This window comes from Dryobates pubescens, chromosome 4 (assembly GCF_014839835.1).
Source record: "Dryobates pubescens isolate bDryPub1 chromosome 4, bDryPub1.pri, whole genome shotgun sequence".
Lineage (NCBI taxonomy): Eukaryota > Metazoa > Chordata > Aves > Piciformes > Picidae > Dryobates > Dryobates pubescens.
This window is the reverse complement of record NC_071615.1, coordinates 11,013,124-11,037,023: the sequence shown is the minus strand read 5'-3', so window position 1 is coordinate 11,037,023 and position 23,900 is coordinate 11,013,124. Positions and strand designations below refer to the sequence as shown.

The following is a 23,900-nucleotide window of genomic DNA, read 5'->3' as shown; positions in this document are numbered from 1 at the left end:
GTAGGAGAAACACCTCTTCAGCTTTTGAGTCTGGCTCAGCCTTTCTGTGTCCAGGTGCCCAGAGAGGAGCCAGCCCTCCGTTCTGAACGCCTTTGTTGATCTTTTCCTCTCTCTTTTCTTTCTAAGGAAGCCCACCACAAACACACTAGAGAGTGATGTCAGTGTCCAGCCTGCTAACCTTGCTGTTCCATTTTGTGTGCAGACTCTAATTCCAGTATTCAAGAACCACTTCCAAACCCTTCTTCAGAGCTTCCTGCAGAGACAGCGAGCAAAGAGCTGCACAACCACCTCACACTCGACCTGGACAATGACACGGAAAGCACTGCTCTGTAGTGGAAACTCTCCAACCTGGGACAGGTTCCTCTCCTGGTGGGAAAACCAACAGACCTAACAGTGAAAAGCTTCTTTTGATGATCTGGCAGAAGGGTGGAGAAGTTGGGACCTGTGCCTCACGGGCAGAGCGATGGAAGCCGTTCAGAAGAAGCTGAATGATCTGTGTCTCAACAATGGTTTTCAAAGCCTTGGCTGGAAGGAATCAGTCACTGCAGAACCTTGCATAGGAAGTGTAATTGCTGCTGCTGCTGCTGCTACAGCTGGTGTGAGCAGGAGTCCCTACAGGATAAGGAGCAGACCATAGCTGTTTAAAGTGCATGTATCATGGAGATATCCTTTGTAATGGCACGGTTAGACCTTTTCTGTCTAGTTCTTAGAGGTTACAAGGAGGTGCCCTGCAAGAGACATTCCCTCACTGATTTGCTGCAGATTTCCTTTGAGAACCAAAAAGAAACAAATGCCTGAGTGCTGGTGTGGTGACTGCTGGTTCTCAGTCACCCTGCTGAAACTGTGGATGGATCTAGTGCCTTGAAGGACTGTCAGCTGTAGAAGGAACCCTACTGTATCTTTAATCATTTCAGTGCTACTTAACCATCAGTACCCAACACTTATTTGTATTAACCAAGCCTGCTTTTCTTTATGTGAAACTTGCAGCTGTTTCAGGATGAAGCTTGTGGGAGTAGGGGGTGGGGGGGAGGGGGGAGGGAGGGGGAGGTGTTGTGCTTTGTATTGCAAACGGTTGAGTTTTGAAGGACCTTTGAAGAACTGTTTGGATTCATCAGCTGGGTGAACATTTATAAGATTAAAGATTGTCTTTTGTCAACTGAAGGCATCTTTTATTGCATTTGTGAGTGGTGCTGCTTCCAGCAGGCACCCTGGAGGGGGCACAGCTGTGCCCCCGGGCTCGTGGCTCAGCTCATTCTCTTACAGACCCTTGGTGGAAGAGTTCTGGGGGTGAAGATGCTACACAGAAATGAGTCCAGCTGCAAAGGGGACACTGGATGCAGCCTGTGTCATGCAAACAAATGAGAGGGAACAGGCCACACAGTCTCTGCAAGGAGAGGAAACTAGTTAATTCAGGTAACATGCATATAACCAGTTGTGTTCATTTACTTAACCTGTAAAGTCTGTAACCACAGAATCAGAATTAGGCTGCAAGAGGCCTTTAAGATCAAGTCCAACCCTTACCCCAGCACTGCCTGGTCACCACTAAGCCATGGCCCTCAGCACCACATCTCCACAGCTTTGAAATCCTTCCAGGGATGGGGACTCCACCACTGCCCTGGGCAGCCTGGGCCAGGCCTTGACAACCCTTAAGGGTCTGTTCCTTGTGTCCAACCTAAACCTGCCCTGGGCCACCTTGAGACTGCTTCCTTTTGTCCTGCCAAGACACACTGCACTTGGTGACAGGCTCTATTGTAGTTGCTAGCTTCCTAGTCTGAAATCCCAGTGGCTGCCCTGTTCCCCCTGGCTGAACAGGATGTCTGTCCTGTTCAGACATCTCTTAGCAGGGACAGTGACCTCTGTCAGTGGGTGTAGTCCTGCTTTCCTCTGTCACTACACCAAGTACTTGTAACAAACTTCTAACTCAAATTTCAAGGGTAGGAGCCCCAGATCCTTGTTCTGTGACTAAATTTGATGTGTACCTGAATCCAAGACAACTTGTGTAGGACTTAAATACATCCTCAGGAAATCTTCTGGACTTGAACATTCTTCAGCATGACACAAGTAGGCAACTGTCTCTGCTGGGATCAGCAGCTCAGGTGCCAGAGTGTGCAGACTCTCATCCATGTCCTCACTGTCATCCTTGGTAACAAACAGCACATTTCAGTGTGGTTACAATCAGAGCAGGGGGCTGGGACACAAAGTGAAGGTTGCCCAAAGCAGGGCTGGATTTCCTCCCCCATTTCACCAACCACCTGATCTAGGAGAGCCCAGCAATGGCAAGAGGCAGTGTAAGGTGTCAGCCACTTTCACCTGACTTGAAGCTGTGTTGGAGCAGTTGGTTAATCAAAGAACCCTGCAGAGGTCTAGAAAGAAACCTGAAGTAAAATAATGAGGTTCTGTGATGCATTAACACTACTTCCGGAAGCTGCCCAGGTGTCTGTGCTTGTGAAGGCCGCTGGCAGGACAGGGGTGGCTGCCTGCCTGCTTTGTGGTTTGGGGGGTAAACAAAGGAAATTGCTTAGTTAGTGAAGCTTACCTCAGAACTCTGAATGCAGGCTGCCATTTGGGGTAGGAGGGCAAGGCACTCTGCCACCACCTCTGCTGTGGACTCCGCTGGTGGGGAGCCCCGTGGCTGTGGCACGGCAGCTGGCGCTGTTGCTGCGTACCAGTCTGGGCACAGCCTGGTGGGGATGTTGTGTGCCACCACGAGGACTTTAATATCCTGGAGTAAAGCACTGTGTGGAAAGAGAGGGAACTCCATCCTCAAGTACAGCAGGGACTGGGGGTTGCATTCCTAGAGCTGTGTGTAAGGACACAGCACGGTGACCCCAGGCAGGAGCCCCAGCCAGCAGAAACCTTTTCCAATCATTCCCCAGGACACTGTGCAGGGGTCTGGTGGGATGTGAGAGTGAGAAACGAGCAGGAGAGCAGCAGGGAGGTGGCAAGCAAATGCAGGGGTAGCTTGCTCTGATTTGAGGTCATTAGCAAGGAAGAAAATGATCAGCTTCCATGAACCTGGATGTCAGGGAATCCATCCATGGCCCTACAGAGACACTTGGGAGAAGGTAGAGATCAGAACTGGCTGAATTCTGTGGGACTGGTGTCAAAATGGCAAGTAGGAGACTGGAAGACACTGACTAAGGCTCAAAAGAGAGTTTCTGGAATTCCAGTGTGAGCATCTCCAGGTGGTTACAAAGCAGGATCCAGAAATCCTACAGCTGATCCCTAAGGAAGGAATTGTCCTGGTTTCTAAAGCCTATGAAGGATGTGGGCAGTGGAAGCCTTGGTGTCCTGGACACCAGTGCAGAGGGCTGGGCTGGGATCTGCTGCCTGCCTCCAGCAAAAATAGGTCATAGCATGGGTTGGGTTGGAAGGCACCTCCAAAGGTCATCCAGTGCTACTCTGAGGTATCCAACAGGAGAATGCAAGCTTGCCATAACCATGGTGATGCTTAGCCTTAGGGATGTATCCTACCACCTGTTAGAATTTCATTCCACTCAAGGTGATGTGAAACTTACCTGTGGCCTTGACTCTGGAGAGAGGCTAAATCTTGGATGATGAGATGGATGGTGCTGCTGCAGGACTGCAGAGGAGAGGGCAGAGTTTGCACACAGCTGCATATTGCAAAACAATTTCTGTGTATTAAAGTCATTCCTCAGCTGCCCTGCCTGGGCTTCCCTTTGGGTCTCAGGCACTGAGGACTGCATGGTCATCCCATCATGTCTGTCAGAATCATGTTCTGGGGCACTTGTCTGAAGCACTGGTTGGAGTCAAGGCCACAGGTAAGCTCCTGAACCTACCACAGCATTATCAAGGCCTTTAAACCTATGGGTGGAGCAACAGACCATAGAATCCTGGAATGGTTTGGGTTGGAAGGGACCCCCAAAGGTCATCCAGTCCAACCCCCCTGCAGCCACCATGGACAGCAGGATGATCAGAACCTTGTCAGGCCTCATATTGAAGAGCTCCAGGGATGGGTCCTCAACCACCTCCCTGGGCAACCTGCTGCAGTGTTCCAGCACCCTCATGGTGCAGAACTTGTTCCTCACATCCAATCTAAATCTGCTCTGTTCTCACTCCAAACCGTCGCCCTTGTTCTATCACTGCAGGCCTTTGCAAACAGTCCCTCTGCAACCTTCTTGTAGCCACTTTCAGGTACTGGAAGGCTGCTCTAAGGTCTACCTGGATCCTTCTCCAGGCTGTACAACCCCAGTTCCCTCAGCCTGTCCCCATAGCCTCTGATCATCCTTGTGGCCTCCTCTGGACACACTCCAGCAGGTCCATGTCCTTCCTCTGTGGAGGGTTCCAGAGCATAGACTGGTTTGAGTTGGAAGGGACTTTTAAAGGTCACCTAGTCCAACCCCCTGCAGTCAGCAGGGACATCTTTTAACTAAATAGTTTTGTGTTTGTAGTCAAAAGCCAAATGTCTACCAAAATTAATCAAGGTTACTTGATCCCTCTAGGAATTTATGGAACTTACCTCTACTAGGTGAAAAATACAGCTGGGATGGAGAAGCAGCAGACCTGAGATGTCTTCTCCTGAGGGATCTTCTATGATGTTTTCAAACAGTTCTCTGTAATAACCTTGTTTCAAAAGAAAAAAACTGGCAGTTTGACAACCAGTTTGTTGTGATGGAGCCAGCCAGCCAGCTCTGGGTGCTCTGTTCTGTGCCTTGCACAGAAGTCACACACACTTCAGAGGAAGCATGAAGGCATTGCTGCTGTGGGGGTCTCTTGATGTAGCACCAACCCCATTCATGCTGGCTCTTAAAACGCACCAAAACCTGCACCTTTCCAGTAGCTGGAGCCTAAACTTGCCTTTAGGGTTTGTTATCTCTGAACATCCTCACACTGCTTACATTGTTGTGGTTGTAGGTTATGGCATGTGAAAGCCCCAAATGTGGAGCACTTTCAGAAGTCTTGCCTGTGGAATCCTGGCTGGCACCAGCTGACACTGGCAGTTAGAAAGCGAAGGAACCGACCTGAGGCATCTCATCCATCAAAGAAAGCAGTGGGAAGAAATCTGAGACACTGAGGGTGGGGAGAGCCTGGCTCAGGTTGGCTGGAGAGGTGGTAGATGCCCCAGCTCTGGAACCATTGCAGGTCAGATTGTTTGGGGCTCTGAGCAACCTGCTATGGTTGGAGATGCCCCTGCTGACTGCAGAGGGATTGGACTGGATGAGCTTGGAAGTCCCTTCCCACACAAACCAGGCTGTGACTCTCTGATCTGGCATCTTTTAGCTGAGAGAGTCACACCTGGAGGTGTCCAAAAAAAACATGTGGACATGGCACTTCAAAACATGGTCTAATAGCCGTGGTGGTGGTTGGGTTTGATGACCTGAGAGATCATTTCCAACTGAAACAGTTCCCTGATTCTCTAAAGCTGGGGGCAAAATCACTATCAGAGCTTTGAAATCAAGTCTCCAACTGAAACAGTTCCCTGATTCTCTAAAGCTGGGTGCAAAATCACTATCAGAGCTTTGAAATCAAGTCTCCAACTGAAACAGTTCCCTGATTCTCTAAAGCTGGGGGCAAAATCACTATCAGGGCTTTGAAATCAAGTCTCCAACTGAAACAGTTCCCTGATTCTCTAAAGCTGGGTGCAAAATCACTATCAGACCTTTGAAATCAAGTCTCCAACTGAAACAGTTCCCTGATTCTCTAAAGCTGGGGGCAAAATCACTATCAGGGCTTCGAAATCAAGTCTCCAACTGAAACAGTTCCCTGATTCTCTAAAGCTGGGGGCAAAATCACTATCAGACCTTTGAAATCAAGTCTCCAACTGAAACAGTTCCCTGATTCTCTAAAGCTGGGGGCAAAATCACTATCAGAGCTTTGAAATCAAGTCTCCAACTGAAACAGTTCCCTGATTCTCTAAAGCTGGGGGCAAAATCACTATCAGAGCTTCGAAATCAAGTCTCCAACTGAAACAGTTCCCTGATTCTCTAAAGCTGGGTGCAAAATCGCTACCAGACCCTCAAAATCAAGACTCTCTGGGGGTTTCTCGTAGCTGAATAGGAAGGATTCCCATGTGACAATTTTCTTTGTATAGAATCACAGAATGGGTGAGGTTGGGAAAATGGCTTAACAAAGGAGGATATTCTCATTTTCTGGGCTACTACCAGGCTCACATCAGAGAGTCACAGAAGGGTAGGGGCTGGCAAGGACCCCTGGAGATCATCCAGTCCAGCCCCACCACTGCCCCTCGTTACTCCCGAGGTTTTGCAGGTGCTCTGCTCCTACATTTGAGGTACTCAAGGCCATCAAAGCACCAGCGGGGCGGGCAGCAGCTGGGCTCCCGGTGGCCCAGCGCGGGGAACCGGTGGCCGCGGCGGTTCCCGCCCCTGCCCCCGCTCCGCCGCCCGAGGGTCCCGGCCCGAGCCGCGGCGCTCAGCCTGTCCCCTGCGGGCCGGCCACCCACCTGCCACCGTCGCAGCCGACACCCCCTCACCCAGCCGGGCCACCACCAGCAGCCTGTGGAGCGGGAAGCGGTTCTGCGGGGAGGGAAGGAGAGGAAGGCACAGGCCGGGCTCGCCCCGCCCGGCCCCCGGCGAGCAGCCCGGCCCCGGCCCCGCCGCCGCTTCCCCACCGGCTTCAGCTGCCGCTGCCGCACGGCCAGCAGGGTTTGGCGCTCCGGTGCCGCGGAGTCCTGGGCGCGCTGCCGGCTCGGCCCCAGAGCCTGCTCCGACATGGCGCCCGCGGGGCCCGGGGCCTGCCAGCGGCCCGCGAGGGGCCCTGGGGAGCCCCTGGGGAGCCCCTGAGGAGCCCCTGGGGAGCCCGCGCACGGCCGCAGCCAGCCCACACGCAGCCAGCCCCAGCCCCACACAGCGCAGGCAGGCAGCAGCTCTCGCTCTTTAATGAGTTTTATCTGCGGCTACACAAAGCCCCGGGGGCCAGCCGCCGGCCGGGTCACATCTTGGTCCGCCTCGGCCACCCCCGGGGCAGGGCGTTAGGGGAAGGTGGTTCTTAGCCCCGGCCCAGGAGGAAATCCCAGCGTGGTGCCGGTGGAAGGGAGCTCTGGAGCTCATCCAGTCCAACCCCCCTGCAAAAGCAGGGCACCCACAGCAGCTTGCCCAGCAGCACCGTGGCCAGAGAAGAAAGACTCCACAACCCGTCTGGACATTAAACCCCTTGTCCTATCGCTGGGCACCACTGACAGAGTCTGGCCGCAGCCTCTTGACCTTGCTGAGCACTGATCAGATCCCCTCAGGGGCTGCTCTTCTCCAGGCTCAACAGCCCCAGAGTCTCTCAGCCTTGCCTCCTCACAGAGATGCTCCAGGCCCCTCAGCATCTTTGTAGCCTCCACTGGACTCTCTCCAGCAGTTCCTTGTCTCTCTTGAACTGAGGAGCCCAGAACTGGACCTAGGACCCCAGCTGTGGCTTCAGTAGGCCAGAGTCGAGGAGGACGAGAACTTCCCTGATCTTCAGACATCTCAAGACAAGCAGGAAGGCTGCAGAGTGCTGGGCTCTCCTCAGGAGCAAAGGGAGTGTCGCTGGCTGCCTCTCCTCTGACACCACCTGGCATGCTTGGGCTGATTTAGGTCCTTCAGGTGGTCCTGATGATGGTTTTGGGGTGGTTCCCATGCTAGGTGCCAAGGTTGGTCAGGTTCAGCTCAGTGGCCAGCCCAGTGCAGGCAGGCCCCAAGAGCTGGCAGCAGGGTTAACAAGCCCATCAGCACTAATTGCACACAGCTTCTGACCCCCTCACTGACAGCACAAACAGACCCTGGTCTTCCTCTGGGCATTTGGAGATGTTGCTCACCCCTCCAGGGCCAAGGAGCTGAACCAAAGGGGAGCCAGGTGGTTGAGGGTGGTTATAGAGGCATAAATAGGAAGAGAATCCAGACTTCCTGAACTCCAGGCAGTGCTCCGTCCCCAAAGAGTAACAGTAAATATTTCACTAAACCAAACAAGCCCATTCCACCCAGCTGCCTTCCTTAGCTCTTACACCCATCATGGTGGTGCCATTTTGGGTCTGAGGGTGCTGAGTGCTTAACACCCTTCACTGCTAGACCCCCCCCCATCAGAAATAAGGAAAGGATCAGGGAGGAGGCTCTGTCTTCTTAAATAAAGGAATAGAATTTAGAAAGCATTGAGATTTATATTAACCCTCTGCTAATTATTATTATTTACACCAATTAAGATTAGTTGCTGTCAGGGGGAATGGAAGAGCCAACTGCTATGCAAAGTAGGCCCAGAGGAAGACCCCAGAACAGACACACAAGAGCAGGTTGACGTTCAGGATGTGCTTCACCAGTGGCTTCTCCTCCAGGGAAGCCAGGGGAGGTGGCTCAGCTTGAGCGGGCGCCGCGTTCTCAGTGCTCTCCTCTCTGCGCTCCATCCCACAGAGCCACAGGAGGGCTGTCATCAGCTTGGAGCTCCTTTTGCTGCTGTTGGTTGGACCTAAAAAGACAAGTCCATGATGAGGCATCAATCTCACCAACAAAACCAGTCCCAGGAGTGTGGCAGTGTGGTCCTGTTCAAAGGGTTTGGATGCAAACACATCCCTGTGCTCTTCAAACAACTGCGCTTAGCTACACTGCAGGGGAGGAAGCCCTTTGGTTACCATCTCTAGGGGCTGGAGCACCAATTCCATTCTTCCCTTCAGCTCTGAGCTCAACTTCTGCTCTTCTCAAATGTTTTAAGGGACAGCAACAGCAGACTAAGCCTAAGAGCTGAGCTGTAGCTGGTGTGGTGGCCATCAGCTGCCTCTTGCAAGCAGGTGCTCAGGTCTCTTCAGGGCTGCTCCACGGTACACGTGGAAACTGCATTTCCCCACCACTGGTGTGATGCTGGGCTTAGACAACTGAACTTTGGGAGGGCAGCACTCACACCAAACATGAAACTTCATAGATCCAGAGACTGGGTTGGAAAGGACCTTAAAGATCAACCAGTTCCAACCCCCCTGCCATGGGCAGGGACACCTCCCACTAGCCCAGGTTGCTCAAGGCCTCGACCGACTTCGCAGCGGACGGGAGAGCTGCGCCATAACTCATCACCTCACTGATCTTCTCAGCGGCTCTTTCTAGCTCAAAGGAGCAGGCAGTAGCTCAAAGGAGCAGGCAGTGACACAAAGAGCGCCCCAGGCCTGGCACAGCCAAGTGATGGCACAACCAGGTGATGGCAGTGGCGGCTGGGGAACGCAGGACGAGCGGCTACGTGTTTGTACCTAAACACCGACAAGCACAACTTTTAATTAATGTAAATCCTCCTTCACTGATCTGTCAAGAACTCCGCCCAGGGCTCTGGGATCTCCCTGCTGCTAGAGTCGACCCGAAACCATCGCTGAAAAACACAAATGGAATTCCATGAACATAAGTGTGGGGAGTGGGGGGGGAATGTTTTTTGCCTCCACCCTCCCCTTTTACAACCAGTTGTCCTTGCACCGGGTGCGTGCAGCACCAGTCGCTACTGGGCATGGCTCTCTGTGTCCCATCCAGCTCCTCCTGGATTTCAAGAACATGGAAGTGCCATCAAGAGATGGAAAAGAAGGTAAACTGCTGCTTAGGTACCACTGCCAGGTCACCACCTGGCCCTCAGGTTACATCCAGAGGAAGTAACATTTCTTTGTCTTCAAAGCCTTTGGGTAGTGCCTGGGGGTGGTTAGGTGTGGGGAGGACTGAGGAGGACTCGGAGCACTTACATTTCTTATCTTCTGAACTATTTTCAGAAGCAAGGCTTAGATCAAGCTGGAGAGCTGGGCACTCAGTTTCACACACTCCTTTGGCAGCATCAGGGCAAGGGCTGACTGCGAGGTCTTTCTTGGCTGGTAGATCCCCGCGTGTGAACCAGGTAAGCCGACTTATCTGATGGCATGAAGAGTGGTGTTAAAGAGAGCTGCTTGCATGCTGGTTTAAAGGACTACCTGAGCTGGAGAGCAGCCTGCAGAGAGAGCACTTAGAGGGGCCAAAATCTGTTCTACTGCTCTCCTGGAGCAGGTGAGCAGCCAAGGGCTCAGCTGGTAACTACAGAAGTGATGGCTACCATCAGTGTGTTGGGTTTAGCTTTGTCTGGAGCACCACAGCTCCACAGTGCACAGCCACACTCTCTGAAGGATGCCATTCTAAAGGTCTTCCCCAACCCAAATGATTCTATGGTTCTAAGACTCGTCTCATGTTGTCAGTGAGGAGGAGACAGTTCTGCATGGGGCCATCCCTGGATGCAGGCTGAGAGTGGATCAGTGTGAAGGCAGCAAAAAGAAGGGAAATGGCCAAGGAGAAGTGATTCAAAGACCTGAGGTTGTTGAGAGGAGATAGGCAGGAGATAGAATAATGGCCTTCAAATATGTACAAGAGGAAGGATCGCAGACAGAAAGGGATGAGCTCAACATGAAGCTGGAAAAGTTCAGGTTGGAGATGAAGCCACAGTGCTGGTGGGAGGACAGGGGAGCTCTGGAATCGATCACACAGCACCCTGGGCACCCTGCCTCTCTGGCCATTTCTAAGCATGAGTTCACCAGGTCCTTCAGAAAGGTCTCAGGTTAGTCCTGTCTTGAAGGAAGAGGAGGCTGTTGGCTGGCTGATTTCTGGAGGTCCCTCTGGCCCTCCTTTTGCTGTAGCCTCAGGATACCTACTGAAAAGAGTCCAGCTGGCACAAACCTGTTCCAGAGGAAGTGTGCTCTCTGCCTTTGATTGCTCTTTTCTGCAAGGAAAAATGGTTCCTCACTAAGTTAGTAAGAGAGTTGGTAAAGATGACTCAGAAGCTGGAATCTCTTGAAAAATAGAGGGGGGAAGCTAATTTGTCATGGATTAAACACACAACTCGAGAACAGCTGCTTCTAGCATCTACTGCTGACCAGATTCCAGGGTGGGACTCTGGATTTAAGGGACCCAAAACTTAAATGGCAGCAAGGGTGCTGGAGCAGAGGAGGAGCTGCTGTTAGAGAGGTGACCACAAATCGAGAACAAATGGAAACCTCCACTTCCAGCTCCCTTCCCCCCCGGTGTTGCCACGGCTGGGAACCCTTGAGCAGTGCCCAACGAAAGCTGAGGCGGGGACGCACCATTTGTTGCGAGGGGGGCTCTGTCAGCAGGCTCACCACCACCACGGTGAGCGTGGAGACGGCACCCAGGACCATGGAGAAGTAGAGGTAGTGCATGTACTTCACCACGCCCGGCCGGGGGTCAGGCTCACCGCACCGCGGCTCCGGGTAGACGAAGTCCAACACCAGCCGGACGACGCCCAGCAGCAGCCCCGTCACCAGGCCCCAGAAGGCACCCTGGGAAAGCAAGGATGTTCTTCACTGCAGCAAGAAGAAAGTGTCCACCCACGTCCCCAGGCTACAATCTGGCCAGGCTGTGTCCTTGCTGTTTGTTTGTTTTCTGGTGAGCTTCTTTTCCTCCCTTTTCAACCACAGAATCAACCAGGTCGGAAAAGACCTCACAGATCATCAAGTCCAACCTATTACCTAATACCTAACACCTCATGATGACTAAATCATGGCTCCAAGTGCCACATCCAATCCTTTTTTGAACACCTCCAGGGATGGGGACTCCACTACCTCCCTGGGCAGCACATTCCAGTGGCAAATTACTCTTTCTGGGAAGAACTTTCTCCTCACCTCCTGCCTAAATTTCCCCTGGTGCAGCTTGAGACTGTGTCCTCTTGCTCTGTTGCTGGTTGCCTGGGAGAAGAGTCTAACCCCCACCTGTCTACAACCTCCTTTCAGGTAGTTGTAGAGAGCAAGAAGGTCTTCCCTGAGCCTCCTCTTCTCCAGCTCCCTCAGCCTCTCCTCACAGGGCTGTGCTCCAGACCTCTCCCCAGCCTCATTGCCCTTCTCTGGACATATTGAAGTATCTCAATGTCCTTCTTAATTTCTGCTCACACTGTCTGTTACAGCAGCCTGGAACTTTCCTCTCCTCTGTGGGGTCAAATGGGTCTTTAATTTGGGTCCTATCTCCTCCATAAATATGGAGGAGAGGGATAACATCTTATGCCAAAATACTCTGAAGAGTGATGTTTGTATCCTAATGGCTGTCTTAACCCTGAGGGGCTGACTGCTGTCCCCTGCCTAACCAAGGCCTGGTTTAGGAAGACTTTACCCTTTACCCACCCCCTGTCTGTGGAGAAACTGGAGGTTTAGGACTTCTGATGCCATTTGGTCTGGTTCCTTCGCTCTCTGGGCTCATTCTGCCTTCTGCAGCCCCCCTGGATCCATACAGTAAAGAAGCCGACGGCTAATAAACCCCTAACAGGCTTCAGGAGTTGTGAAGGACACCCTGGAATGGAGTGATGCAGCCTTCTCACTCCTGAACCTGCTCTAGTTGCAGGTGTCCCTGCTCACTGCAGCGGGGCTGGACTGGATGACCTTGAAAGGTCTGGTCCCTCCCCAAGCAGTCTGTGACTCTGAAATACCAGCAGAGCCTTTGAATACCAGCTGGGGATGGTCACTTGGGTTGTGCAGAGGTCTGGGTGAGTTTGTTCTCCCAAACACTGCAAGAGACAGCAGAACTGAAGCCTGGGGTGGTGGTGAACTGCAGGAGTCTGCTGAGAACAGCAAGGCCACAGAGGTGACCATGCTGAGTCCTTACCTTTTCATTTGCCCTCTTCCAGAAGCAGCCCAGTATAAACACCATTGCCACGGGGGGCTGCAGGTAGGAGCTGATGGACTGGATGTAGATAAAGAGCTGCCCACCCTGGCCAGCCTGCACCAGTGGGATCCACAGGATGGAGACCACAGTGAGAAGCAGCACAAAGACTCTGTGCAAGAAAAAAGATGCTGTTACTCTTAGCTTAGGCCATTCTTTTCCAATTGCTCAGCTAGCAAGACTCCACCTGAGATCTCTCCCATACCTGTGCAGTATGAAGATACATCTGCAGAGGGGCAGCAAGCTGTGAGGGGTGCTGAGGTGTGTCTCCAGCACTCAGAATCTGATGTAATGTCATAGAATCATGGAATGCATTGGGTTGGAAAGAGCCTCTAGAGGTCATCTTGTCCAACCCCCCTGCAGTCAGCAGGGACATCCCCACCTAGATCAGCTTGCTCAGGGCCCAATCAAGCCTGACCCTGAATGTCTCCAGGGATAGGGCATCTACCAACTCCCTGGACAACCCTTTCCAGTGTCTCACCACCCTCACAGCAAAGAACTTCTTCCTAATGTCCAGCCTAAAGCTACCCTGCTCTGGTTTCACCCTGCTGCCCCTTGCCCTAGTGCTGCCTGCCCGTGTCCACGCTCTCCACACCTGCCAACGATCATCAGCTCCCACTCGGAGCACTGAGGACGGAAGTGCTTCCAGAGGTCCATGGTGAAGATGGTGCTGGCACTATTAAAGATGGAAGTCAGGGAGGACATGAGAGCTGCTATCATCACTGACATCATCAGGCCCCTGAGTCCTGGAAACAGAAGGAGGAGTACAGGCGCCCTGAGGAATCCCCAAGGACCCCACTGCAGGATGTCCTCAAATTCTCCTTTAAACCAGAACAGGTTTTTCAAAGTGTTTTTAAGCCCCACTTGTGAAATGGCAGGGGCAGGGAGGTGTCAACAGTTGATCCTCATTGTTAAACATCCATGGTTTAGCTCTTACCCAAATCTGACCAAATTAGCCCTCTGGATATTGGATCATCACCCGTCTCTCCTGTTGCATGCTGGCTGTCCCTTGCTGCTGCCTCAGCAAGCCCAGCACAAACTCCTCTGAAATTGTAGTTTCAGGGAGTTTTCCTCTCTGAACTTCTCTGTGGGCTGCTTCTGGCTGCTGTGGCCCACACTCACCATTGGCAGCACCACGACCAAGCTCCTTACCTACAGGCAGCAGTTCTAGGACCAGCTTGGGATAAGCAATATCAGAACAGCCAGATGGGTTGCCACAGATTTTCTGGCATATTTCTGCATCTGCACAAGCCACCAGATCTAGAAGAAGCAAGAGGGGAATGAGAGGCAGCACTGCAGAGCCACACTGAAGCAGTCAGTCTGAGCAAGTGTCATAAACTGCTTCCTAAGTGAAAGCCTGGGAAGCTTCCAGCACATGACCAAGGACTATCCCAACACAGCGAGAAAGGACAGCCCTGGGCTTCCCTGCTTCCCCTTTTTGTCCCTCCATGCACAAGATCTGATCAGATAAGGTCCTGACCTGCCTTGCAGGTCTGATTCTTCTCTCAGTGTTGCTCAGCTGAGGACTAAGGCTCTCCACTCACCCTCCTCATGGACAAGCACATCCACATGTTCTCACCCAGGGAGCAGTTTATGACACTCAGGCTGGTATGTGAGGATTTCTCCCAGGGCCTCAAACTTGGCCACTGCAACAGGTCCCATCCCTGGAGATCTTCAAGATCAGGCTCAACAAGGCTCTGAGCAACCTGATCTAATGCAGGATGTCCCTGCTCAGTGCAGGGGTGTTGGACTAGATGCCCTTTGGAGGTCTCTTCCAACCCAAACCATTCTATGAGTCCATGATGGGAGCCTATGTGCATGGCCAAAACACAGAGGAGCTGCAGGTAGCAAGCTCAGGACAGATCAGCACCATGGCTGGGAGAAGAGATGGCAGCCAGCTGTGCTAGCACATGGAGTGGTGCATTGTGAAAGTCTTTGCCTGGGCTCTGCTGTCCCACAGCACTCTCCAGCTTAACTGGAAGGAAATCTCTTCATACATTGGACATCTGAGGTATTGCAGCCCTTTAACTTCCTCACTGAAGGCTGTTCCAGCTCCACAGAGTCAGCACAACCAGTGATGGAGGGAACAGGTCCTTCCTGCAGCACTTACCTGGGAAGAGAACCCTGCTGATCATGCCTGGCATCACCATGATAAAGAGGGGCAAAATTTTCAAGTAGGAGGTCATCAAGGAGCCTCCTTTTGCATGAGAGAGGTTTTTAGCAGCAAGGGACCTCTGAACAATGACCTAGGAGTGAAGAAACACATTTGGTGGTGTCAGTAGAGAGCAGCTAGCTGTAGATGATGGGAGGCAGATTGCTTCATCCTCCTCTCAGCTACTGCAACCTTAGAAGGGTGAAGACAGAGCTTGGCTGTAGCTTTATAACTCTTGCTTCAGATTCCAAGAAGAAACATTGAAAGAAAGGAAGAAAGAAAAAAACCTCAGAGAAACACAGACATGGAAGGCACTGCTTGGGTCACCAGAGCTGAGCCTTGCTGTGTGCTGCAGAAGCTCCTCCTTAACTCAAACTCAGGCCTCTTCTGCCTGTGGTGGGGATTTCCCTGAGCTCATGGCTGAGCCTGGCCAGGTCAGCAGCTCTCCTGGCAAAGCAGGGCATGGGCTGAAATGAGCAGAAGGAGTTAGCTAAAGGAGCACTGCAGGAGCATCAGGAGGCTGTCAGGGCTGCAGGCTGTGATGGTGTCACTGGGAGGGATGCTGGTCAGACCCCTGGGAAGTTCCAAGAGTGGTTCACAAGCAGCGAAAGGCTGAAGTGAAGAAAATACCCAGGCAAAACCCAGCTGTGTCACCTGGGACTAACTCACCAACATGTTCTTACCCCTTCTTACTTTGAAATAACTCCCAAAGCTGAGCTGTGCTTGCCAGGCTTTGGGTTGAAACCAACAGACTTTGCTGAACTCCCACTGGAAGCAGCAAACCAGTCCAGGCTCCACTGCAGGCCCCAGCTTGGGAGTTGAACGACCAGGAGCACCTTCTTGGAGCCAAACTCAGAGAACTCAGCAGTGCCCCACCTGATCTGTACACCAGTACCAGAGGGATGGGATGGTCATTCCCACCAGGACTCCTGGCCAGGGAAGGTCAGAGTGGACAGGGTCTCTGAAGATGTGGAAAGCATCTTCTCTGGGCAAGCCACAGCTGCTGTTCTCCTTGCGGCTGCTGGGGATGGCAGCAAAGTATTTTGTCTGCAAACCTTCAAGACCACCAACTTCAATGAAGCCTAGAAGAGGTCAGGAGAAGCAGTTAGCACATCTTCCCAGGCTGACACTCAGAGTTGCAGTCTCTGGTTTGCTGTGGGTGATCCTCCCCAAATGGTTGTGAAAATCAGCTACTCTTAACTCTAACATGGGGCTGGGGCAGCTGAGCCCCACATCTGGTAGCTGGAGAAGGCCTTGTTCACCTGGAGTACTGCTTCAGAATGAATCCCTGTAGAGATTTCTCAGGGAGCACTCAAGCATTTTGACTCAAACATGTGCCTGAGCTTGTATGCCAGGAGGAGAACACTGAACACAGCTCCCAGAACATGAGATGTGATGATCCAGAGAGACAGGCAACTGCTGGAGGGAGTCCAGCAGAGGCTCTGAAGGTGCTGAGGGGCCTGGAGCATCACTGTGAAGAGCAAAGGCTGAGAGCCCTGGGGCTGTTGAGCCTGGACAAGAGCAGCCTCAGAGGGGATCTGATCAGTGCTCAGCAAGAGCTAAAGACTGGGGTCAAGAGGTTGGGGCCAGATTCTTGTCAGTGGTGCCCAGTGACAAGACAAGGAGCAATCAGCACAAACTAGAACCCAGGAGGTTCCATCTCAACTGGAGGAAAAACTTAGGTGTGAGGGTGCTGGAGCCCCATAGCAGGCTGCCTTGTCTAAAGAGCTTCCAACCCCTCCTGGCCATTGTGATCCTGGGCAGGCTGCTGTGGGTGCCCTGCTTGAGCAGGGGGTTGGAGTGGGTGATCTCCAGAGGTCCCTCTCCACCCCAGCATGCTGGGATGCTTGGATTAAATGAAAACTTCTCTCAAGTTCCTTGTAGTAACCCCCAGGGAAGCACTCACTGAAGACCATGAGAGTCACAGCCCCAATCAGCATGATGAGAGTCTGCAGAGCATCCGTGTAGATCACAGCTGCCAGGCCACCTGAGAGAGCAGAGGAGCAGCAAATGGTGGGAAACTGGCTCGGTCCTGTTGATGCATCTCACACTTTGCAGCAGATCCTGGGCAGCAGCAGAGCCCTGTGCCCAGCAGGCTGCTGTGCTCTGACCATGCTGGGGGCAGTTCAGCCAATTCTGTGCATGACACTTTGGCTGCAATGTCTCATCCCAGTGAGTCACCATTTTTGTCCCTCAGAAGCCAAAGTCCAGCAGAGTTACTGCTGCGGGAAAGAGATGGAAAAGCTCCAAAACAAAGCCCAAGCTGAATAAGGAGGAGAAGGAGAAAAGGAAGGGGGGGTCGTTATGAGCAGCACCAGTCGGGGTGAGCACTGGGAAAGGAGCAACCTTTATGGCTTTGGGATTTGCTGCTTTTTTCCACTTGGCCACTCAGAAGCCCTGAAAGGGCATCCAAGGCTGAGGCTGCTTTCCACATTACACGCCTCTTTGTGATGGAAATCCCTCGCAGCTCCACAAAGCCCAAGGGGCAAATGGATTGGGCAAATCCATTCCCAAGCATAGCTTCTCCTTAAAGCAGAACCAACCAGCAATGTGCCCTCCTGCCCCAAAAGGCCACTGGTCTCTTGGAGTGTGTGCAGAGGAGTGTGGCCAGCAGGTCCAGGGAGATCCTTCTCTCCCTCTACTCTGCCCTGGTGAGGCCACAGCTGGAGGATTTGGTCCAGTTCAAGAGGGACAGAGAACCACTGGAGCTCCCTCCAGTGGGAGCTCTGCAGATGCTGAGGGGCCTGGAGCATCTCTGTGAGAAGGAAAGGCTGAGAACCCTGAGGCTATTGTGCTAGAGAAGAGCAGCCTGGGAGGGGATCTGATCAGTGCTCAGCAACAGTAAAAGGCTGTGGGGCAAAAGGATGGGGCCACACTCTTCTCTGTGGTGCCCAGTGACAGGACAAAGGGCAACAGGCACAAACTGGAACCCAGGAGGTTCCATCTCAGCAAGAGGAGAAACTTGTTTGGTGTGAGGGTGCTGGAGCCCTGGAACAGGCTGCCCAGAGAGGTTGTGGAGTCTCCTTGTCTGCAGAACTTCCAAACCCACCTGATCCTGGGCAAGCTGCTGTGGGTGTCCCTGCTTGAGCAGGGGTCTTGGGCTGGATGATGCCCAGAGGTCCCTTCCAGCTCCCACCATGCTGGGAATCTGGGATTCTGTGCTGTGAAGCTCAGCCACGTACCTGAGACGGTGTAGACAGCAGTGATAGCCAGCAGCCCGGCCACCGCGATGTAGAGGTCCCAGCGCAGAGCCTGCTGGATGAAGAGGGCCCCAGCATACATGTCCACCTAGAGGAGAGGGACACTCAGCCCAGGGATGATACTCCTGCAGCTCTCAAAGCTGGGAGCATGAACCTTTAGTGGGACCAGATGGTTTGTAACTGCTTGTGACTCCCCAGCTGCTCAGACATCTCTGCACACAGATCTCTGCCCCCTGCTCTGCATTAGGACCAGCATCAGTTCACTATTTAGACAGTTTGGTGGTGATGGGGGGACTGAATTTGTTGTCCCATCTGCTGGGAAACACAAACAGCTCTCTGCAAACAACAGCTGGGGTAAGCCTATCTCCAGGAGCAGAGTGGGGAGAGCTGTGGTAGCTCCAGGACCTGAGCACCTGAGGTGCAAGTCTCCCCAGGTGCCTCAGCCAGCCACCAGCCCCAGCACAGGTTGGCCATACTGCGAAATCCTCCTGCTGACACCAGATAAGAAGAGAGAGTGTCCTGAAGGCTGGGACCCAGCCCTGACCTACCCAACTCTGCAGCTACCTGCTGAGCTTCGGGGAGCGTTAGGACAGGGACACTGCAGACCACAGGGTGGTCAGAAGACCAGAGAGATGTTAGATAGAGTTCAGAGGGATGGAGAAACTGGTCATGGCAAGGGTGGTGAGACCCAGGCTCATGCTGCCCAGAGAGGTGGGAGATGCACCATCCATGGAACCATTTCAGGTCAGGTTGTTGGGGCTCTGAGCAGCCTGCTGTAGCTGCAGATGTCCCTGCTGACTGCAGCAGGATCCTAGTGGGTGAGCTTCAAAGGTCCCTTCCCACCTAAAGCATTCTCTGATTTGCCAAATCCATGTCCCACCAGGGGAGTTCCCAGCACAAGTGTTACTATCTGGGATCCCCTGAGGACACCCTTTTACTTCTGAGTCCTCAGCTTTTGGGTGAAAGTCTTGGCCAAAGTTGGGCAGCCCCTGGGGAATGTGTACTTGGTCAGCATCTCAGGTGCAGCTTTGGTCTCTCTCTCAGCAGTTGTTTAAAGCTGCAGTGAACTGCACTGCTCTCACCAAAGGCTTGGGGAAGCTCAGCCCTCAGCTGACCATCTCAGTTGCTGGGAGCAGAAGCTGAGCTCTGACCTTCGCTTTGGAGTTTTCAGCCTTGAGAGAGGTGAGAAAAGATGTCCCTGCTCACTTGACAAGATGACCTTTAAAGGGCTCTTCCTGCCCAAACCAGCCTGTGGTTCTCTGACAGCTATTACAGCATCCTGAATAGAGGACAAGGGGAAGTGATTCTGCCCCTCTGCTCTGCTGAGACCCCATGTGAAGCACTGCATCCAGTTGTGGTGGGCCCAGCACATGAAGGACATGGCAATGTTGGAGAGGGTCCAGAGGAGGCCACAAAAATGATCAGAGGGCTGGAGAGCCTCCCCTGTGGGGACAGGCTGAGGAAGCTGAGGGTTCAGGCAGACCTTAGAGCAGTCTTCCAGTACCTGAAGGGGCTGCAAAAGAGCTGGGGAGGGGCTTTTGGCAAGGGCTTGGAGTGACAGGCTGAGGGGCAATGGCTCTGAGCTGGAAGAGGGGAGATTGAGACTGGAGATGAGGAAGAAATTCTTGCAACTGAGGGTGGGGAGACCCTGGAACAGGTTGCCCTGGGAGGTTGTGGCTGCCCTCTCTCTGGAGGTATTCAATGCCAGGCTGGATGAGGCCTTGAGCAACCTGGGCTGCTGGGCAGGAGGGTTGGGACTGGATGATCTTCAGCATCCTTCCATCCCACCCCATTCTCTCAACCTCTGGTTCTCTTATCAGTCATTTCCATCTGATGGGTTTTTTTTCCCTAGAGGGGAGCCTGAACCTCACTCCTTGGTGCCACCTGAAGCCTGTGACTGGCATCCACCTGCAAGGGGCCAGCACATCCCAGGAAGCAGAGCCAGGGCCCTTCCTGCTTTCCCAGCTCCGTGCTCTGCTGCCTGGTTAACCAGCAGCCCGCAGGCCTTGCGCAAGCCGCCGTTGTTTGTTCCCAGCTCTGCATGTGCAGGAAATCACTGAACTCTTCACCTGACCATATTCCAACTCCTCTGCTCCTTTCACAGCCTTTGGGGCCTGCACAGGCAATAAGCATGGAATCATAGAATTGTTTGGGTTTGAAAAGCCCTCTGAGATCATCCAACCAACACCACCATGGCCATCAGTCCATCTCCCCAGGTGCCATGGCCACAGGTTTCTTGAACACCTCCAGGGATGGGGACTCCACCACCTCCCTGGGCAGCCTGTTCCAATCCCTGACCACTCTTGCAGCAAACAAATCTTTCCTCACCTCCAACCTAACCCTCCCCTGGCACAATTTCAGGCCATTTCCTCTAATTCTGTCACCTGAGACTCGGGAGAAGAGACCAACCCTCACCTGGCTCCAACCTCCTTTCAGGGAATTGCAGAGAGCAGTGAGGTCTCCCCTCAGCCTCCTCTTCTCCAGACTAAAGAACCCCAGTTGCATTTTGGCCTCTTTCCCCTTTTTCCCCTACTTACTGATATTTTGGTGAAGATGTAGATGAACAGGTAGAGAATTGCCAGGAAAATCTGAATTCTTTTGCCCCCAAACCGTCTCCTCAGGTACTCTGGCATGGTGGTGACCTACATGAGAGATGGAGTCAGAGAAGGTGGCACACAGTTGCTCCCTTGAATCACAGAGGACTCTGCCATTGAGTTGGTGTGGGGGGTTTGCACTGGTAGGAGACCAGAAGGTCCCTGCCAGTTGCACTGTGCTGGTCTTTAGTTCTCTGCTGCCTACCTGGGGCCAGCACAACAGCTTGGCAAGTGCTGACTTTGCTGCGGTGTCTGGCACAAAGCTCACTGTAAATTGTGGTATGAGAGCCTCCATCCATCTCCTCACAAGGTGGAGCAGCTCTACTCTATTGCCAGGGGGAGAACACCACTCTGACCCCCTCACCCAACCCCTCAGTTCAGTCCCCAGGCAGCAGCTCTCCTCTTTCACCCAGGCCGCCAGAGCTGGGTGCACCCCGGCTCCTCCAGAAGCAGCCCATGTGCAGCAGGAGCTGGTGAAGCCCAGGAGCCAAAGAGGTGGTTTAAATACCAGCAGATCATCGATGGACACAAGGTCTCATCCACTTACTCCTGCTGCTATGTAAATGGGAAGGAACAGCCAGGCCAGCACCAGGACAGAAAACATCCCCTGCAAAGCAAACAGAAAGGAGGATCAGAGTGTGGTCAAGGATGGCGTCAAGTGGATCAATGGGGACACAGGGACTGGGTTATCCCTCAGAGGCCTCAACACCCCCAGCAGCTTCTATCTCCTGCCTCAGAGCCTGAGCCTGTGGAGCTGCCAGACCCTGGTGTGGTGGCCTGGTGGTTGGAGCTGCCCAGTGCAGCAGGGAGGTGCTGCAGGGCCACCCTGCCACACTCACGTTCCACTCGTAGGCTGTTGCCGCGATTCCCGAGGCGGCTCCTGAGCCGGCCAGCCCAATGAAGTGGCCACTGCCCACGTTGCTGGCAAACAGGGATGCACCCACCTGGAGGAAGACAGCAAATGGATCAGGCACAGGGGGTTGTTCTCAGCCTGCTGAGAACACGGAGATGCCCTTCCCCTACTCATGACTATGGAGGACATGAAATCCTTGTCACCCTCTGCCACCTTCTTCCTTTGCCCATTGGCTCTGGCAGCTCTCTCCATCCACTTTCAGTGCTACCACTCACCTGTGGGCATGTTCAGGACTATCCTGCTTCCAAAGCAATGTCTAGCTTCTTGTGGGGGAGCAGAGCAGAAGGTGGAGGTTACAAGCAGAAACATCAGCTCATCAGGTTCTTCTGATAGTACCCACTGACTCACCAGCCCAGCCCGAATGAAACACCCACCCAGCACCCTGGGGACCACCCAGTTCATCCTGGAGATCTCCAGATCACAGCATGCAGAACCACACCAAGAGGATGGCTCTTGTAGGGCACAGGGCTTTGGTAGGTGACTTGCAGCAGCTCCACTTCCTGGCCTCAAAACAAACCCCAAACCACTACGGTAACTGGAACTTGGCAAACCATAGAAGGATTTGGGGTTGGGTTTGGTTTTCTGTTTGGAGAAATAAGTTGTGCTTAGAGAGAAGCACTTTGCAGGGCTGCTGGCCACAGGGGCAACCAGCAGTGTCACTGTAAGGATACTCACAGGCCACCAAACCATCTGTCCTCCAGCTAGAAAGTAGCCTTTCACCGTGCTGCGCTGCGTCTTCCACATGGACTGGGAAACAGAAGGGCAGAAGACAGTGAGCACTGCAGTGACTGCTCAGAGCAGCACCAAGTGGTTTCCCCAGCAAAAGACTGTGCTGTCATGAAATGGTTTCTTGAAGGGCTTGAGGCTGCTGCTGGGAAATCCTGGGGGATGAGAGAGCAGCAGACAAGGGAGACACCACCCAATGCCATGAATCACACACAAAGGTTTGTACCATCTCAGCATCCTGGTTAAATGGTTTCTGGGAGAAGCAAACGAAATAACTCCAGAGCCAGGAGGAAGGCAAACAGTCTTGGACAAGAACTGGACATCCCTAGGCACGAGGTGTAGCCAGAAGTGCTGGGCATTGTGGGTGTCACTCACTGATCCTGTTCCTCAGAGGTTTCAGGTGGTTTCATCTGATACCAAGGGAGTTGTGCACCACCTCTGAAGGGAGCAGCAACTCCTCTCTGCCTCCTGACAGCCAGATTGTGTTCATGCTGTCACAAAAGCCATGCCAAAAGGATGTCCTCCTGCCCTAACACCACACAAGCTGCTTTGCTCGTTTGTGGGACCTCCTGGCAAGAGCACTGCAGGCAAGCACAGGTGATTTATAGCCCAGCAATTCCTTCCTGGATGAACAAAACATTATTATTAGCAATCTTTGTACTCAGGCGACCTCTTCCTCACAAGGGTTCTCCAAACCTCGGCAAACACTAGAATTGAAAGCCCTCCTGGAGCAGTGAGGACACTTTCCCAGGCTGGAGTGAGGAAAAGGACCTGCAAACTCCATCTTTCCTCTTCTTCAATTGAACCCAGTGAAAAACAGCCTGCTGGATGACAGAATCACCTGGCTGGAAGAGATCATCAGGGCCACCTGGAGCCTAACATCTCCCTGTACACAGCTGTTATATCTCAGCTTTTAAACACCTCTAAGGAAAGGAACTCCACCCCTGCCCTGGGCAGCCTGGAACAGTGCCCAACAGCCCTTCTGGTGAAGAAATTGTTCCTCATGTCCAACCTGAACCTCCCCTGGTGCAACTTGAGACCATATCCTCTTGCCCTATCATTTGTTCCTTGGGAGAAGAGACCAACCCTCACCTCCCTCCAGCCTCCCTTCAGGGAGCTGTAGAGAGCAATAAGGTCTCTCCTCAGCCTCCTTTTCTCCAGACTGAACAGCCCCAGGTCCCTCAGCTGCTCCTCACCAGACTTTAGCTCTGCACACAAAAGCTCAGAGAGTTCTCTGCTTACCCAGAGCCCCACGGCGAGGACGAAGAGGAAGTAGAGCACCAGGACCATGATGTCGATGGCCTCCAGCGTCTGCTGGGGAAAGGCCTCCCACGACGGGGGGGGCTCGGAGGAGGGCGTGCTGCTGGTGGGCTCCATGGTTTCTTCTGCAAGCTGAGTGCTTCCCTGTCTTGCTGAATAGATCTGTCAAAAGATGGGGTGCATGGTTAGGAGAGGAGGTGGCAGCACTGTCAAGGTGTTGGCTGCTTCTTGGGTAATTCAGAGTTTGTCAGCTCAGTAGCTCTGCTCCTGGTGCTGCTCGTGCTGGAGCTCTGGAGAAGGCTCTTGGTGTTTGCCTTCATCCATGCCTCTCTTGCTGAGATATGAAGATGTGGGCAGGGCAGCCATGGGTTGGGTGGATTTCCTCTCACTGGCAGAGAAATGGGCACTTTACAAAGGAGATGTGAACAGCTGAAACAGCCAGAGAGAAGGACCAGGACATGGCACAGC

The 23,900-nt window shown here is 53.1% G+C and overlaps 3 protein-coding genes across 7 annotated transcripts in view; 1 reads left to right on the top strand and 2 right to left on the bottom strand.

Moving 5' to 3' along the window:
• Nucleotides 1-1,014, top strand: part of ARHGAP17 (Rho GTPase activating protein 17) — a 63,206-nt gene extending 62,192 nt beyond the window's left edge. For 4 of the 5 annotated variants that reach the window (XM_054180543.1, XM_054180542.1, XM_054180540.1 and 1 more), the window contains one exon: nt 203-1,014. In XM_054180543.1, coding sequence (XP_054036518.1) covers nt 203-333 — 131 coding nt within the window. In that variant the 3' untranslated portion in view covers nt 334-1,014. The remainder of the gene's footprint in view (nt 1-202) is intronic. The other variant, XM_054180541.1, reaches the window with a different exon arrangement.
• Nucleotides 1,015-1,170: 156 nt separating this feature from the next.
• TEX47 (testis expressed 47) lies at nt 1,171-6,691 on the bottom strand. The gene is made up of 7 exons (XM_054180639.1): nt 6,590-6,691; nt 6,422-6,494; nt 4,481-4,584; nt 3,519-3,583; nt 2,537-2,762; nt 1,980-2,139; nt 1,171-1,384 (listed from the first exon to the last, which is right to left on the bottom strand). Exons 1-7 carry the CDS (start codon nt 6,689-6,691, stop codon nt 1,347-1,349), a joined length of 768 nt encoding a protein of 255 aa, XP_054036614.1. The 3' UTR covers nt 1,171-1,346.
• A 1,410-nt stretch (nt 6,692-8,101) lies between these two features.
• SLC5A11 (solute carrier family 5 member 11) lies at nt 8,102-23,468 on the bottom strand. Its single transcript, XM_054161335.1, has 15 exons — nt 23,415-23,468; nt 22,122-22,193; nt 21,373-21,477; nt 21,081-21,140; nt 20,477-20,581; nt 17,922-18,027; nt 16,646-16,726; nt 15,616-15,821; nt 14,698-14,833; nt 13,740-13,847; nt 13,183-13,333; nt 12,531-12,699; nt 11,003-11,218; nt 9,644-9,806; nt 8,102-8,403 (listed from the first exon to the last, which is right to left on the bottom strand). Exons 1-15 carry the CDS (start codon nt 23,460-23,462, stop codon nt 8,180-8,182), a joined length of 1,950 nt encoding a protein of 649 aa, XP_054017310.1. The 5' UTR covers nt 23,463-23,468; the 3' UTR covers nt 8,102-8,179.
• Nucleotides 23,469-23,900: the final 432 nt, after the last annotated feature.

Excerpts from the sequence above, each read along its gene's own strand:
- SLC5A11 (XM_054161335.1), bottom strand. The coding sequence starts at position 23,462 with ATGGTCCTGGTGCTCTACTTCCTCTTCGTCCTCGCCGTGGGGCTCTGG. Across the intron at positions 22,194-23,414 it reads TCCTCGCCGTGGGGCTCTGG|TCCATGTGGAAGACGCAGCG; the intron begins GTAAGCAGAGAA and ends TCTGTTTCCCAG. Across the intron at positions 16,727-17,921 it reads TGCTGTCTACACCGTCTCAG|GTGGCCTGGCAGCTGTGATC; the intron begins GTACGTGGCTGA and ends CTGCTCTCTCAG.
- TEX47 (XM_054180639.1), bottom strand. The coding sequence starts at position 6,691 with ATGTCGGAGCAGGCTCTGGGGCCGAGCCGGCAGCGCGCCCAGGACTCC. Across the intron at positions 3,584-4,480 it reads GTATTTTTCACCTAGTAGAG|TCCTGCAGCAGCACCATCCA; the intron begins GTAAGTTCCATA and ends TCTCCTCTGCAG. Across the intron at positions 2,763-3,518 it reads CTCCAGAGTCAAGGCCACAG|GATGGAGTTCCCTCTCTTTC; the intron begins GTAAGTTTCACA and ends GCTGTACTTGAG.